General features: G+C 41.0%; 1 protein-coding gene across 5 annotated transcripts in view; it reads right to left on the bottom strand.

Moving 5' to 3' along the window:
* Positions 1 to 987: 987 nt before the first annotated feature.
* KANK4 (KN motif and ankyrin repeat domains 4) overlaps positions 988 to 17723 on the bottom strand; it is a 47051-nt gene continuing 30315 nt past the window's right edge. For 4 of the 5 annotated variants that reach the window (XM_028733245.2, XM_028733241.2, XM_028733243.2 and 1 more), the window contains exons 5-10: positions 14251 to 14475; positions 12808 to 12895; positions 11338 to 11557; positions 7549 to 7691; positions 5934 to 6134; positions 988 to 2599 (exon numbers count right to left, since the gene is read on the bottom strand). In XM_028733245.2, the coding sequence (XP_028589078.2) occupies positions 2498 to 2599; positions 5934 to 6134; positions 7549 to 7691; positions 11338 to 11557; positions 12808 to 12895; positions 14251 to 14475 (979 nt within the window). In that variant the 3' untranslated portion in view covers positions 988 to 2497. Of the gene's footprint in view, positions 2600 to 5933; positions 6135 to 7548; positions 7692 to 9355; positions 9593 to 11337; positions 11558 to 12807; positions 12896 to 14250; positions 14476 to 17723 lie in introns of those variants that run through there. The other variant, XM_028733246.2, reaches the window with a different exon arrangement.

Raw genomic sequence — 17723 nt, 5'->3', positions numbered from 1 at the left:
TCATCCCACACTGTTAATGTAACACACCTGATTTTCAAACGTAGTTCATCATGCAGCAAAGAAGACTGCTATTTTACAATTCCATTTATTTGCTTAAAATGATGGGTCATTGCAAAACATTGCTCATAGCAGAGACAGCCCAAATAGTTAAGCAAGAGTGATCTGACATGCACGCACCCCAGTTTAACTAGTTTTCAGCATAACATTTGCAGGATAATTTTGAGGCAGAGAAGCTAAGCAGATGCATATTACAGCAAGTTAATGAGGATGAACTTTAAATTATCACTTTGACAAAGCTGCTGTTCAAAAGAGGAGGCTCCACTGGAAATGAGGAACTGGTTGCACCGTTTCTGGATTATGGAAGGTATTTTTGTTATTCATTGTGGTTGAGCAATGGGAATTTGAGCGAGATCTTCGTATGTGTGCATTGTAGTGAGTTCTGGAAGGCTGCCAGAGCCCACAGAAGAACTCTGCCTACCCTGTGGGTGGAAGGTTACTCAATAAATGAAACAATATGGCAGATAAATTAGTACAACAGATTTCAATCTACCAAGTTTGGGATTTCCAGCATTTTAGCCTGATGAAACAGATGAGAACAGATGTTTGCCCAAAAGGCACCTTCCATATGAAGCCATACTCAGAAATGGCTCTACAGAACCTAATTATGAAAATATCTTAAACAATAATAATTCTCATGAGGAAGTTTATGATCAAGTCATTTTGTTCTACATACTTAGCTTGGTAAAAAAATGAAAATGCACACTGTATCTTAATTGTGCCCAAACTTCCAGTGAGAAATATACTTCAAAGCTTTCTCTTGGCTGGTTAATTCAAATTCAAGGGATATAAAACAAGATGGTTGTGCTTTGTGAATATACAGGAAGTAATGTGTGTGTGTTTGGATCCAATACATTCAACTATTTCTGTAAATAATTAGCTATGACTTCTTGCATCAGAGCCATAGAAACCAAACACAACCAAGATATATAGTGTACATAATCTAGCCAATCTATATTTGTAGCTGTATGCTGAGTAAATGTTGACTGCCTGTACTTATAGAAATCAATAGTAATAAATAGCACAGTACAACTTACAAGTTAACTGAGACATGCGTTAAGATAGCTGGTTACAAACAATACTCATTATCTAAAGTTACTCCAAAAAAGTATTGCTTTACTGCTGTGCTTGTAGACAAACTGGAAACATCATGTGCTTTAATAGATATATGCTGGACTTTCATTTGAAAAGCAATATCTGTTTTCACAGCCCAACCCAAAGATGTGGTACCAATGCCAAACCAACGACTATCAACTATACTTTAACTCTGTGTCTTAGTTTCCTTTCTTCTCATTAATGTCTAGTTTTACCCTATATGTGATGCTGTCGTGCTTTGCTTTTCATCTTCTTTGTCTCAGAACATCTGCTATCCACAGTGGTGGGCGACAGGGAGAAACAGATAGGGCGGTGATGCAAGCGGTGATGCAAGGTCACATATTGCGTAAAATGAGACACTCCTGGAAAAGTATGGTGTGATGGCAACAGCACGGTTGGATCCAAAGTTCTGTAGATGAAGTTCTGCTCATGCAATGGGGATCTCTTGAGTCTCAACTCTCAAGTTCTGCTGCGGTTGGATCCAAGCCCTTTTGACAAACACATCCAAACTAATGTCTCTTGTAATGACTGCTGAGGTACTAAGAATTGGTACTAATTTGTGCCCTTGAACTGGGATCAGGCCCAGACCATAGCCTTAGCCCAACAGCAACCATCAGTGCTACTGCACTCTGAGTTGTCCCTGATGTGATGCTCTGATGCAGCAGGGGGAAAGGCTGGTACTTTCTTACAGAGCAATCAATGGGCTGTGCAGCAACAACAGGCTTAGAAAAATATGTGAATCTGAGGAAGATTTACTGGGCAGGAAGGAAGACTTCCTAGTGTTACCTTATTCACAAGGTACAGAGAATATATTTGAAGTTAGTACAAGCTGACACAGCATCAGGCTATCAATAAATTTAAAGTATCTCAGAATTGCTCCGTATTACTTGTACCTTCACTGAACCTGGGCAGCTTTGGTGTGGTGGTGATGTCATACCTGAAAGCACATTATCCTTTATGCCCTTGGTCTTCAAAAATGTAGAACTATGCCCAGGACCAACCTAGTTGCTTCCCTGTAGTTATTCAAGCTTTGAGAAACAAAAAAAGATAAGCTCAAAGCTGAAGAAGAGACAAGACAACTTGACTTGTGGAAGCAATTACTATTAAGAAAAGGCAAAGAAATAATCTAACCATTATTTGTGCCACTGGTCAGAGGTTAAGGCTATAAAAGAAGGTTTAAGGGAGTGACTCATTCATTAGAAATGTATGCAAATAGCTGACATAGTTCCGCCTTTCCGTAAGTAGAGAAATCAGCAGTTATCAGCTATGATCATGGGCATATAAATTGGTTACAGAGCTGGGTAAAATAATGAGTCTTTTGTTATCGGTTTCCCATTCCATCACTTTATGTATTCAGAGGCCGACTGTGCTGTATGTGGCTCCGAAGGAACTCTACAATTTCCGTGTGGGCAGATTTCAAAGCTATGGACAAAGCAGAATTACCAGCCTACATGAAGGAGAGAGAAAAAAGGAGATTATTATTATGCCAGCACTCTACGTTTAGACTTAACGTATTTTTCCGTGTATTAGACGAAGTTTTCTGACTCAAAAATCATGTCAAAAAACTGGAGTCGTCTTATACATGGATAGTGGCATGGGGGGGGGGAGCTGCCAGCCAGCTGGTTGGCGCCCGTGCTCTAGGGAGCTTACTACCGCAGTGACATGGGGGGAGCCGGTGCCCACTTTGCCAACCCCCAGCAATGGCTCTGCTGGGGTGACGGCGCCTAAAAAAAGCTCAACAACTTTGGGCCATGTCCCCCCATATTCTTTAAATTTAGTCCCCCAAAATAGGGGACATCTTATACATGGGGGTGTCTTATACACAAAAAAAATACGGTAAGTCTAAAGCTGTACATGCTGTTAAATAAAGAAAGAAACCACCACCCACATTTATAACAACAGAGCACCTTCTCCAAAGGAGCAAGGGCATTATTTTTTCTAAGCTGTGGCCTACACACTGCCCAGGCTTGCACCCAGAGAGGTCACTTTGGTGCTGCTAATGCAGCAAAAACAATGTGGAAAGCAGCAATTAAGATTTATCGCTCTCTGCAGCCACAGCAGGCGCTGTGAATCTCCAGTGGTTTAACTTCACCTCTAGAGGTGCACTCCATTGTCTCCTGAGACAGACGGATGCCAACAATGGCAGACTTTGACATAAAGACTACCAGCCCATTGGGTGAGATTTTGTAGCAATTATGAATCAGCATCTTTCAATGGCAGCCTTCCGGATTAGGCATTTGAAGTATTGCAAACAATCACATTTCACTTTATTGACCCCACTTTTTGGCAGACAGAACACAAGGCAAGTCTCATTTTGCAGAAAACAAACAAAGACCAAATACAAAAACCCCCAGGTCTTCTAACAGTACAGCAGAGTGAATTGCTCATTAACAGAGCAGGTCCTTTATAATAGCATATTAGCACTAAATTTCATGTGGAATCAACACGATGTTGATGGTCTCCAGTTGCATCCGTGTACATGCAGTTAAAAGCTTATTGTAAGTCACAGCCCTGCTTCAAGAGTTGTTTGGCTTGGAAATTCTGCTTAAATACCAAGCCGTTTCACTGTGAGGCAAAGCTTGATGGGACACATCTGGATCCAATTAATTATAGCATTTCCCTAGTTTCTGCCAGCATAAGTAAACCTTTCTTCCTGTGATATAAACTAAACAATGGAAAGAGATAAACTGCTGCAGATTTAGTCTACCTGGGGTACTTTTCATATGATTTGAATTCACACCACATCAGATCAACTCAGGATAAATTACCTAGAGATCAGCTTGGTAGGTTTTGACTGACACTTCCCTAATAATCTATTGGTCGGGTGAAGAGCCTATGGCCAACTGGGCATACTTGCTCAGGTTGATGGAAACTGCAGTCAACATCTGCAGGGACATAGGTTCTTCATCCCTGATCTAAACATTTAAAAGCCTAAATTCCCAGTTGGATTTTATTAACATGGCAGGGCAGCCACCCGCAAAATACAGAAGGAAGTGAAAGCCAGACTGGTTCACATTGACCTAGACTTTGATTCAAATTCTTGCTAAGCCATAGAATTTCAGAGACAATGGATGTTCTGAAAGCCCTGTAAAAATACAGGAATAGAGAGCCTATCTGTTGCTGTTAGTATTTATTAAAAACTTCCTCAAATGACCAAAGTGTTCTTTTTTAAGCCTACATTAATTTAAAGAAGTGGCTGTTAAGTAGTAGTAAAAACAGGAGAACTGTGGCCATGTTGCGGAAGTAGAAGGGAGACCAGTACACACAAAATAAATCTTAAACAGGCCACTTCTTTTGTTGAAAGGGCATACAAACCAACTGGGTCAGGGAGGTCAACCAAACCAACTTGCTGTATAACCACAAGCTGGCCTGTGTAAATCATCCATAGGGCAAGCTGAAAACTAACGCAAATTGACTCTTCTCAAAACTGAGACCTCAATGTTCAGTATTTATTGAATAGTGGGTAAAAGCAGAATAATTTGAAACTCCCTGCTTGAGTCCTGAAGAATCTAAAGAACCCCTAGAGCCATTTTAAGCCCATCTCACACCCCTTAGGTTGAAAATAATATGTTTATGCCATATCGCTACTCGCCTTAATTAAGATTGATCTAAAATTGCTCTATCCAGTTTGGATAAAATTTGCTGTATCCTCAGCTCTGTGCCCAAGAGTTGTGGCAAACAGAGTACAGTGGTACCTCGGGTTAAGAACTTAATTTGTTCTGGAGGTCCATTCTTAACCTGAAACTGTTCTTAACCTGAGGTACCACCTTAGCTAATGGGGCCTTCCGCTGCCGCCAGAGCACAATTTCTGTTCTTATCCTGAAGCAAAGTTCTTAACCCGAGGTACTATTTCTGGGTTAGCGGAGTCTGTAACCTGAAGCGTCTGTAACCTGAAGCGTATGTAATCTGAGGTACCACTGTACACGTATCTTGGCTAAAAATAGGCCAATCGTTGACAGAGGTATTTTCTTTCACAGCCCTGCAAGGAAGCAGCAGCTAGCAACAGCTCATGAGGTTAGGTTTTAAGAGTCAGTGGCAAAAACTAGAATGCCATTGGCAGGGGTAGGAGGAAAGGTGGGCACAAGCTTATAAATCCCAAGAGATCCAGTCCCAATAGCAACTTAATTGGTTGACCTGTAGACAAGTGCACAGCTCGGCCAATCATAATAAATGTTATCATTCAAAACTAGATCCTCCCTCAGTAAACCTCTGCCTGTGTGTGAGGCAGCAGCCTGTTAACCTTTGCTCAATTTATAAGGAAAATGAGACAGGAATCTCATTTGCCTTTTAAGGAACAGTAAATTTCACCTTGAAATTTGTATTCCCAGACCAGAGCATGTATCCCTGTACATCAGTCTTGTTGTATCATGTGTTTTGTAGTCAACAGTCACTACATACATTGTTCTCAAGCACTTTTTGCTCACTGTTGTACTGCACCATGGGATCCGTAGTCTTATAGAAACACATACAGTTGGCCTGTGCATGCATGCTACATCTAAAAAAACCCATAATGCTGTGTGACAGTGAGGAAAAGTTAGGTTAGGAACTACACTGTTTAACAAGGACCTTTGTACAGATCCGAAAGTCAAGTCAAGAGCAGCTCTGTCAGAAGAAACCTTAATTTCTATAAGATTGCTAGCAATTTCAGGAAAAAAACCTCATTATTGGTTCCCAAATTTTATGTTAAAACCCGTTTGAGATAGTATTTAACAGCAAGCTTAGTTTTAACATGGTTTGAAATTGCGGGTCCTTATAATTTGGCAAGCATTCATTTCTCTCACCTTGTCAATCAATGCAGCATCACAACTTGGATGGGTCAAGAGAAGCTTCACAATTTCGATGTTACCATACTGAGAAGCAACCATCAGTGGTGACAAACCAGCATCATCCTGAAGGTTTACATCAGCGCCACATGACAACAAGGCTTTCACCATATCTTCTCTATCATGGCTCACCCCCAGAATTAAGGCAGTCTGGCCTCCCTAGAAAAAATGAGAAGCAAGAGAGAGAGAAAATTAGTTTTTGTATACTACTACTTATTCTCTCAGTGAAGAAAACCACCAATATTTGTAGTCCGTTCTTTAAGGAGGAAAATGGTCCAAGATGGCGAAGGATATAAGGAAGACATGAAAACTGCACTCCGATTCTTTAGTGAATGTTGTACTCCCATCTCTTCATTCTCTCAAAGCTATTTTTTTGTGTTGCCCAATCTCTGACGGAGCTTCGGAGTTGTGGCTGCCATTTCGTTGAATTATGGGAAGGAAAAAGATTAGAAAAAAAATCTCATAATCTCCCTGCAGATAAATATATGTAGCTACTCTAAGATAGCAATGTAAGATAAGCTGATGAAATTTAGTTGGTCTGTAGATATGAGCAAAATAATTTACCCAACAGAGCTCCTGATACAGGAGACCCTGTTTACAGCACCAACCCTCTGAAGCAGATGTTGAGGGTAAGCAGAGGTCTGGAAAAGAGGATTAGATGAATTCATGGAGGACGGGGATACCAATGGCTACTGAGATCTTATGATGAAGGACTGTGTGTAAATCAAATACATGCATACTAGCCATGATGACTATGTTCGCCTCCACAATTGGAGGCAGCAATGCTTCTGATCAGATGCTGGAAACCACGGGAGGGGAACATGCTGTTGTGCTCAAATCCTGCTGGGTTTCCCACAGGCAAATGTTCAACCACCGTGAGATGAGGATGCTGGACTGCATCAGCCACTGGTCTGATCCAGCAGGCTCTTCTTATGTATTATTATTATTAAATTTTATTTATACCCTGCCCTCCCCAGCCAAGACTGGGCTCAGGGCAGCTAACACCGGTATAAAAACAATTGATTGAAATACAACTTAAAAACAAGATTAAAATACAACATTAAAATGCAGCCTCATTTCAGTAGGAACTCAAATCAAAAACTTTTTTGGGAATGAAAATGTCAATGTTCACCAAGGCCAACTATCCAGACTGGTCCTACGTGGGCCAGAAAAAAGCCAGGGGAGTCCCCAAATAGGAGTTCCAACGCAGGAAGAAGGAAAAAGGAAGAGCGGGAGGCGATCAATTTGATTCCAAGCCAAAGGCCAGGCGGAACAACTCTGTCTTACAGGCCCTGTGGAAAGAAATCAGATCCTGCAGGGCCCTGGTCTCATGAGACAGAGTGTTCCACCAGGCCAGAGCCAGTGTTGAAAAGGCCCTGGCTCTGGTTGAGGCTAATCTGATATTACAAATATTGTGGCATCTTGATCATGTAAGCAAAGACTGACATTTCAGCACAATATTGTTAAATTAACGTTTTATGAGTCTAGATACCCATGATCACTTTTTTTATATAAAAAAAGCCTTTTGGTGTCTGTAACTCAAAACAAAATGTAGTGACACATTTCAGCATACCTGACTTGCCCGTATATTAACATTGCCTTCTTTCAAGAGCTTCGTGACCACATCCATTTCTTCATCGGTTTCTGCTGATGCAAGTGGTGTGATCATTACTGCTGTATACCCAGCTTTGTTTTGATGGTCCACATCACAGACACCTAAACAAGAGGCAACATTTTTCATCTATCTATATCTACCAGGAGTCAAAGAAGCACAAGGCACGTGAAGCAATATTCTTATTTAATTTACTTGTATCTCAGAGATCAGCCTTCACCAATGCGTAATCCTCCAGATTACAATCAGCTCCACAATGAATGGAAATTAGCTGGCTAGGGCTCATGAGAGCTGTCCTCCAAAACACTTGGAGGACGCCGGGCTGGCAAAAGGTTGTCATAGACAGTGCCTTACAGTGCAATCCTATATGTGTCTACTTAGAAGTACGCCCCATTTTTTTCACTGGTATTTACTCCCATGTAAATGCGTACAGGATTGCAGCCTTAAACACGTAAATATTTATCACGAATCTGTTTATTTAAAAGACAATCAGCAACAGATTGTACAGATAACTGTGAAGATCAAGACTCTGATTCATGTTCCTTAGGCTTTAACACACTGAATTTTAAATTCAGAGGGATGTATTTTCCAGAGCTACGCAAGCTTCCTGTTAGGGCAAAGATTCTGGAAACAAAACATGGAGAAGTTACGGTGACAGAAGGGAACACACTCCTTGCATTTTCTAGAGCTTCTCAGAATATAGTCAGGACCATGCATGCCTTCTGTAAGCACGACCCCGTTTGCACAATTTGTTATGCTGGAATAATGATCATTCCACTCACTTCAGCTTTTGACTTGTTTGGACAGTTTAAGGGAAAAGACTCAAAAGCTCAAATGGGATAAAGGGCACAATCAGGGGCTCCTCAACTCAGCTCATTGTCACACCAGAACAAGGTCCAGTCTACATTCACTGACAACACTGGTGGGGGGGGGGTCATTGGGCCCCTCATGAAGCAATTTCACCAATACTTTACTGATACTGCATCAGAAAAGATCCCTATGCCAGTCTTGGAAGGTGCAAATTGTTCCTAACAACACTTGCCTCTCATCCCTAGAGAACTTTGGTGTCCTGTATATGACCCAAGACAGTTTATAAGGGGATAGGCATGAAATACCTTGGTTAAGGGGAATGATATTTTATTCAATATGCCTTGTACTAAATATGTACACTATGGGTTGGATTTGCTAGAAAGGCATATGGGAACAGGAGCTGGCTACCTTACTTGGGAGAAATAGAGAAATACACATTGTTTAGCCCTATCCACAGATTGCTCACGTGCAGGGCATTAGCATGATTACTTGGAGTTGTGCCCTTCAAGCTGCCACTGATGTTGCTTCCTCTTCCTCAAATAGCCATGTGTGCCACCCACACTTGTCTGAAGAGAAACCACAGTGTTCAAGCTTTTGCTCCTGTGTGGGACCTCTGCATTATCAGGACACCAGAACAAGCAGGTGTCCTCTGTTCATGTAGAGGCCCTACACACATGTAGGGCAATGCACGGTTGCTTCTGGAAGAATTCCTCAGGGCAGGGCTAAAAGCATTCCCCGCCCCTGGTTCCATGGGTGATGCCCAGCAGGCAAGTATAATGCATGAATAAGGCTACTGTGTCTGGCTTATGGTGAGAGTTTCCCTCAAACTCCTTGGCATTAGACCTTGGCTGTCTTAACTTCAAAGGAAGATGTAGGTGTGCAAAAGGAAATAGGTGACTAAAGGATGGGAAAGAAACTGGAAGAAAGAAGTTCAATGGTAGAGCACATACTTCGCATGTATAAAGTCCCAGGTTCAGTGTCTTCTCCAAACAAAAGATCTCAAGCAGCAGGGTTGGCAAAGACCTCTGTTTGGAGAGTTGCGCCCAGGCAGAGCAGACAGTACCAAGTTTTTCTTAAGGTTTGCATCATTGCTAGAACTCCAGGGCATGCTATTATTTTCCTTCTTTCATAGACTTGAAATGAGTTAGTATTTAAAACTCAGTGTGTAGCTTTGAATATAATTGCCCGGGGGCATCTACCAAGAGAACAAAACAACCTTGTTTCAATATTCTGGGGTGGCTTGGAAGTCTTAGTGCAACAATTGATTTATAGACACATATGATAATATGCCATTCTTCTAACATTTTACAGGTTGTCATGCCAACCAGGAAATCAAAGAGCTTCTTTCTTCTTCTTGGAAAATACATGCATGTTTACTGGATAAAAATCTTGTAGGACATTTTACTCTTTCACATCTGACCTGACAGGCCAACCGTTTAGAATGCAGTTTTTATTGCTGAACTCTAGCTTCACATTTCAGTTTATAAGTAGCAATCCTCGATTATGAAGTACAGTCATGCCTACTGTGAATGTTACAGCATAAAATATTTCACAGTTCTCCCCCCCCCCCGAATTTTGGGTGAGGGGATGTGTAGAAGAGCCTGTGTTGGAGCCCTAACTCTGGTATGCTCTCGCGCCTTAGAGGTCTGTAATTTTCTACCACAATTTTTGGGTTTCAGGTGTCAACTGAAAACACTTTTGTAACTCTTTTGCAATCTGATGAGTAGAAGATTACTTCCTTAGCAGCAATGCATGCATCTGTGTTTGAATTACTTGCTATAGTAGGTGTTGTTTTTAGTTTGTACACGTTTTTAGCTATGTTTGGATGCATTTTGCCTAGATATTTTTTTTAATGTACATCACCCCGAGTTCTTTTTGAGGAAGGTTGCATCTATAAGTATCCTAAATAAATAAACAGAAGTCAGCCATATCTATATTTGAGGGCTGATTGACCCTTTATATAGTAAATATACCTACCGCATACATAATTTAGATCTAACTGCATAAATGGAGGGACGCGGGTGGCACTGTGGGTTAAACCACAGAGCATAGGACTTGCCAATCAGAAGGTCGGCGGTTCGAATCCTCGCGACGGGGTGAGCTCCCGTTGCTCGGTCCCTGCTCCTGCAAACCTAGCAGTTCGAAAGCACGCCAGTGAAAGTAGATAAATAGGTATCACTCGGGCGGGAAGGTAAACGCCGTTTCCATGTGCTGCTCTGGTTCGCCATAAGCGGCTTAGTCATGCTGGCCACATGACCCAGAAGCCGCACGCTGGCTCCCTCAGCCAATAAAGTGAGATGAGCGCCGCAACCCCAGAGTCGGCCACGACTGGACCTAATGGTCAGGGGTCCCTTTACCTTTACGTAAATGGAAATACAGTGCATCTCAGCATAGTGTGACCTGTGTGCCTGCTCAGTGTGCTATCTAGGGGCTAACTGTTGACGGGCAATTTCAAGGCCCTGTTATCCTTTCCTCTAACACTCTGTCTTTCAACCCAATTTCGGTTGAACAGGCCTTCAAACAGAAGACTCCTTCAGGAATGCTTCCAAGCTTATGCCAGCCATTAAGAAGCTATCCTTCTGTAATCACCAAATTCTGATTTTACATTTTTATATGGTTTTATGTATGATCGTTGTCAATCATTATGATATATTAAAAGGAATAATGGTATATAAATATTTTTATACACCAAAGGAAAATAAGCAGAGAGCAGTAAATCAGGATACAATGCCAGCTCCCCCTTTGCTACGGAGTGTGGACAAGATCAAAGCATAATGCAGGGAAGCCAGAGAGAAGATTACTGCAATTAAGGGAAAAGAAAACAAGTACCCAGTTGGGCCGTAAGAACTGAGATTGAAAAAGCAGTTTCAGGGAGAGTGTTGAAAGCAGAACAAATGGACATAATTTTCAGCTCCGAAAAAGCAATTAAGGGATTCTTACCTGTCTCTAAAAGAAGCTTCACAATCCGAAAGTTGGAATGAGAAACACTGTAATGAAGTGCTGTGTTGCCATTCCCATCAGCCAAGTTCACAATTATATTCTCTAACTGTGGATGAATTGCCTCAACCTCTTGGAGGTAAGCTGCCACAATTTCAGGGCTGGAGGATTTCCTGCTTGAGATTCGGAACCACTCCTGGCAGATGGTGCTTAAAACGTGCCTCTGAAAAAAAAAGACCGACAGCTGATTTAGTCCAACAATGAGGGTATTCCAAACTCTTTAACAACGTTTTTGTGCTTGAAACTCACAGCCAAACCATTAGTGCCTCCCATTCACCTCTGGGGACCAAGAAAGTTCTCAGATTTCAGTCCATATAGTAACTTACTGCTCTAGGTAAAAACTTCCTCCATGGAACAGCACTGTGAGATGCCAAGATGAGATGATAGCTCTTGCCAGAGCACCTCTGCTAGAGCTGATAGGAGAGTTCAACAACATCTGGATGGCTGCATGCTCCCCAGCCTTGTTGAATCTTAATTCTATTATAGTTTAATGTGCTGTTCCACTGCTTGGACAGGCTGCAAAAAGCAATCTATAACTGAGACATAATAAATAAATCTATGCATATATAAACTTGCCTTGTTATGAAATCCTGCTATGGTAGCAGACCAGCACAACATCTTTTCAGTAGCTACTGGACTGATTTGAGTTTTGAGAGATGCAGTGTTGCGGCCAACTAAGTGTAGACCCATTGAAATTCATGAACTGAAGCTAGTCATATCCATTAATATAAACGGGCTTACTCTGAGAATAGCTAATGTTGAATACAACCCAGTTAGTAACACTGGATACAATCTAGCAAGGAGTATTAATACACAATGCTGTACACTCCGAATGAATGGGAGCCAATCATGTAGTACAGAGAGGACTAAAATCTAGAAGCCCACAGGTTCAAGCACAGTCTCCTCAGATGCCCACAGATGTAACCTTCCCCCCCCCCAAGTTCTATCCTGACATCTGCTTTGTGATGATAAATGCAATGGGTTTAAGATATGAAAATGTTTTATCATGGTTGATTGCTGCAAATGAATAAACTATATAAAACAAGCTTTATTTGGGGAAATGTGTCTTTTACTTCCCTACACCATTTATCAAAACTAGCATTTCATTAATTTAGATTTTGAAAATAGGGAATTCGAAGTTAACCATAACACATCAGTGAAAAGCTGGCGCTAGTATGCCAGGGACAGCTCAGTCGGTAGAGCATGAGACTCTTAATCTCAGGGTTGTGGGTCTCAGCCCCACATTAGGCAAAAGATTCCTGCATTGCAGGGGAATGGACCAGTTGACCCTTCCAACTTTACAATTCTATTATTTTCTGAGTCGACCATTAACCAAAAATGATCTCTGAGAAGGTTCTTAAATTAAGCTGAAACAGAGAGGTGCTCAAAATACAACATGAAAAATATTAGTACCAGTAATTTGTCCTTTGTGGTTCTTATTTCTGGCAGGTGTTTGCTCAAGATCTGGCATCCTTTCAGAAAATCTGTAGAGGGTTTAAATCTGAAAACGAAAAACATCTTTGTGGATTCACTGTAAAAAAAAAAGTGCAAAAACACAGCTTCTTCTCTTTTTTAAGAATAAGATTAGGAAAAATAAATGAATACTGATGGGGGAAGGACCTTATAGCAAAACTGCTCCTCTGCCCCCTACTACTATTCAATAACTCTTTTTTTATATATGCAACTATATAATTGAAAGGTTCAATGCAGGACATAAAGCACAGGGGGTATTGTGAGAATAAAATGAGGAGGGGGAGAGTTCCTTGAAGGAAAGGTGGGATATAAATGTAATAAATACAGGTTACTTGAGAAACTACCCTGTTTCTTATACAGTGGTATCTCGGGTTACATATGCTTCAGGTTACATACGCTTCAGGTTACATACTCCGCTAACCCAGAAATAGTGCTTCAGGTTAAGTACTTTGCTTCAGGATGAGAACAGAAATTGTGCTCCGGCGACGCAGCAGCAGGAGGCCACATTAGCTAAAGTGGTGCTTCAGGTTAAGAACAGTTTCAGGTTAAGTACGGACCTCCAGAACGAATTAAGTACTTAACCCGAGGTACCACCGTAAAAGGTTACTGTGTTTTGCATTAGTGTTTCACTTTCAAGTCTCCAAACTACCAGAAACACTCAGAGCAAGGCCTCCCGTATGCCTGCCCGTTGTGTTCAGCTGTGTCCCTGTTGACATACATCAGGGATCCATTATTTGTACTTGCTGGAAACAATTGATGGCATTTTTGTTTCAACAAGCTCTTGCAGCTCTCTTAGGTGTACACCTTGTGTTGCTTTTAAACCTATCCTTTGTAGTGGTTGTTTCGGTTTTAAAATTTATTTTTAGCTGGGTTTTTTTGTTTGTTACGTTTGTAAATCACTTTGAAAAACAAGCAGAAAATGATTCATAAATGAATAATCATAATAATACCTTGTCTTCAGTGTTAATTCAAATGCCTTATAGCTCATAATAACTTGGATTTTATTAATGTTTCTCTCAAGTACATTATTACACCTGCTGAAAGCAGAATGGAACAGAAACTACTACTGATTGTCTGCAGGAATTGTACATGTTCACATAACGTTCCAGCAGCTTTGCTGAAACACCAGCTGCATCAGGCACCTCTTACCCCTAAACTGTGCCAGCTGGTTATTACAAAAGCAACTGTTTAGGAATTGGGGCCTGAGTTTGATTTTCCCTCTTCCCTCCCTGTTTGTGTGTGTGATTTTTTTTTTATTTATTTAGATTTTAAGCTTGCAGGCAGGGGCTGTTAATTGATTCCATGTAAGCCACTCTGGGAGCTTTGCTTTTAAAGCTAAAAAATGGGGTACAAATGCTCTAAATAAATAACAAGAACCATTACCTGTCTGCCTTGTGCTGTGTGCTTGGTCGTGTGGTTCCCTCTTGCTCTTCGGGGTCTTCTTTCCTTGCGTAATGGGCAGTTCCAGAAGCTCTTTGTTCACTTTCATTGCCATCTTCACCCCATCTATGCTCATCATTGCCACACTTTCTCTCAGTCTCACTATCTGAATTCCCTTCTGAGGAGCTTTCTTCACAACTGGAATCTTCACTGGATGTGGTTTCGTAACTGGGTGAGGACAGCAGGCATTATTCAGCGTTCCTTCTGTCCGAGAACCAGAGAGCTATAAGCAAAATTGGCGGGCCCTAGGCCCAAAACCCTCTTAAATTTGAAATCCCAGGCTGTGCAAGCCAGGGTTTTTTATTTTTATTCACTGGGACATAAGTAATCTCAGAAGCATGCAAGTTTTTGCTAATTCAAAAGGAATTGGCCTCTTGTGGTTTCAATACCAGTATTATTGCCTGCTTTCCAACTACCATGACGTGGCTCATTCATAATAATACTTTTATGGATCTGTGCCATAAATGTGAGATTGAGGTGAGGTGACATTGCATAATTTCCAGAATGGGGATTATAGGCACTGATGCCAAGGGAAGAACCTGGCATACAATTCTACATGACAACCATGCACATGTCATTGACATCTTTCTCACTGCAAGACTAATATTTAGAACCAATACCAAAGCAATATTGGTGTCTTAAAAACTCTTAGCTTTCTGATTTATGTCGCCAACTATGACACACATGTTTAATGCTTCCATTACAATTAGGAGCATATATCTGAATTCTACTTTACATTGTTTTGGAAAGCATTGTCCCTAATTCAGGGAATGATCCACAAACTTGAGCTCTACTGAGAGCTCCCCAACGTTTTCACTCTCTGCTAAGCTCCAACACATTTGAAGTCCTGCTTTCACATCGCCCAGCAGCTGTGAAATAACAGTTAAAGCAGCCACAACAGCTCCTGGACAGAACTGGAAGCAGATAGCCACTGTACCTAGGGATGAGGGATAGATGTAGTGTTGTTCACATTTTAATGCAAAAATATGTCATTTTCACCTCTATAAACAATACAGTACACAAATCAAAATGCAGCTATCCACCAAATTTGTGCTACTTTGAATTTTGCTATTCAGTTCTCCAACTATATGTGTACAAAAATGCATATATTTGGGAAAGCACATGGAAATACTTATATTACTGAAAATAGCACACCAAAAATGCCTTATATTAGGGGAAATTGTATACCAAAATGTGTATATTGGGAGAAATACACAATAAAATGCTGGTTTACTATTGTTTTTAATTGCCCACTGATGCAGAAATGTGGAGAACTGTCCCTTAAGGCTGGAAAAATGAGAAACTGAAAGAAATCAAAATTAAAGATTCATTCATCTCTATCTGTACCTGGCTGGTGAGACTGTTATAAGTGGCCAAAGGTTGTGTTGGAGATTGTTGCATGGCTATTATGTCAAAAAACAAGCCACTGGGTTTGCTAAGGTTTGGCTAGGTATTCTGTTAGTACTACAGATTGGGGGCCATCCCCTTAATGATGAATTACATTGCTTTTTCATTTTATTCAAATACATTTTCTCCTATCTAGAACTTAAAACATTTTACTAGCATTAGTGCATTTTCAAAGTAAAATGATAAAGTAACCACCTACGGTATATATCAAAGCACTTAGAAGCCAATGGTGACTGTTTGCTAAATCACTTCTAAGGGTTGTCCCTTTAAAACTACTACTTTATGAGATGCTTAGGGAAGAAAAGGTGTTAGTCCTCACTCTCAAGATTTTGACCTGAGATGGGGAGGATAGACTATGAAATATACAGGGTCCAGACACCAAACAAGTATTGTAATGTTTGCAGTGAAGTTTGGGCAGGTACAGATGTCCATGTGCATGTGGACTGATAGCAACATGTTGACATGCTAATAATCTGTTTTAAGGATTTGTGATATATTTTGCATTTATTTTATGAATGTTGTATCATTGATATTGAGCTGTTCACCTTTTAAAAAAAAGGTAGTACAGAAGTTTTGTAAATTAATGTATTTAAACACATGGCCACAAGCTACCTTTGATTCCAATATTCCACCTTTCAAGAAAGTTGCAAGCAATTGCAGCATTAATCTACAGCTACAAATGTCCGGCTTCCTACATGGTTTCTGTCATGTCTCTGTGAGTTTACAAGCAACTACTACACAGCAAACAGCCAGTCCACTTGGATTTGGAACTGGTGAGGAGAGATGCGCTAGGCAGATGGCAGAAGATCTGGTTTACAGGGAAGGTGGGTGAAGCTGATGAGTCTTTTTTAAAACCAAGTTGCCTTTTGCACCAGAAACCAAGAGCTGTGGGGTTGCCTAGATACAGTGGTACCTCGGGATGCGAACGGGATCCGTTCTGGAGCCCCGTTAGCATTCTGAAGCAAATGCAACCTGCGTCCATGTGTGTGCGGGTTGCGCTTTGCCGCTTCCGCGCATGTGTGACGTCATTTTGACCATCTGTGCATGCGCGTGACGAAACCCAGAAGTAACGTGCTTTGTTACGTCCAGGTCGCCGTGGAGTGCAACCCGATAATACTTAATTTGAAGCACATTTATCCCGAGGTATGACTGTATATGGAAGCTTAAATTAGCACAGTGCCTTTACACCACAGCCAACCATGGCAGTAGTTATTTAAGATTGTGTGGCAAACAACATTCTAGTAATGGGAAGCTGAGTCTTCTGAATAAAAGGTTCACTGGCATTTTTTTTTTTTAAGTCTATTTGTAAAAGAGAGTGAAAAAATATCTAAGTTCAGATTATTTTGTTCTTTCTACAGAAATCGAGAGAACTCCAAATTGCAAGCTAGTTCCAATGATTTCCTGGCTTTTGGTGTCACTGCTTACTGTATGTCTGTTTCCTAGCCTACTCAGTGCTAAGGTTACCATTCCTTTTGTGAAGTTTGCGGTGATTTTCAGCTTTCGTTTATATTAGCGTAGTACTTTTCAATACTTCTGCTAACAACCTATGTCATGGGTAGTCAAACTAAGGCCTGGGGGCCGGATGCGGCCCAATCACCTCAATCCGGCCTGCGGACGGTCTGGGAATCAGCATTTTTTTATGAGTCAAATGTTTCCTTTTGTTTAAAATGCATCTCTGGGTTATTGGTGGGGCCTGCCTGGTGTTTTTACATGAGTAGAATGTGTCCTTTTATTTAAAATGCATCTCTGGGTTATTGGTGGGGCATAGGAATTCGTTCATATATTTTTTTCCAAAATATAGTCTGGCCCCCCCACATGGTCTGAGGGACGGTGGATCAGACCCCTGCTGGAAAACTTTGCTCACCCCTGATACGTCCTAATGCTTCCTCCAGCCTTTTGCAGCAATCTCGCCAACATCAGAATGGAGAAGGAATGAAGTGAGTCTGTGTTTAATACATCAATCTTTTCTTTTGGCATACATTAAAAAGTAGCATTATAAATGACAAGGC

This window comes from Podarcis muralis, chromosome 5 (assembly GCF_964188315.1).
Source record: "Podarcis muralis chromosome 5, rPodMur119.hap1.1, whole genome shotgun sequence".
Taxonomy (NCBI): domain Eukaryota; kingdom Metazoa; phylum Chordata; class Lepidosauria; order Squamata; family Lacertidae; genus Podarcis; species Podarcis muralis.
The sequence above is the reverse complement of the archived record's forward strand: the minus strand, read 5'-3'. Positions and strand labels throughout refer to the sequence as shown.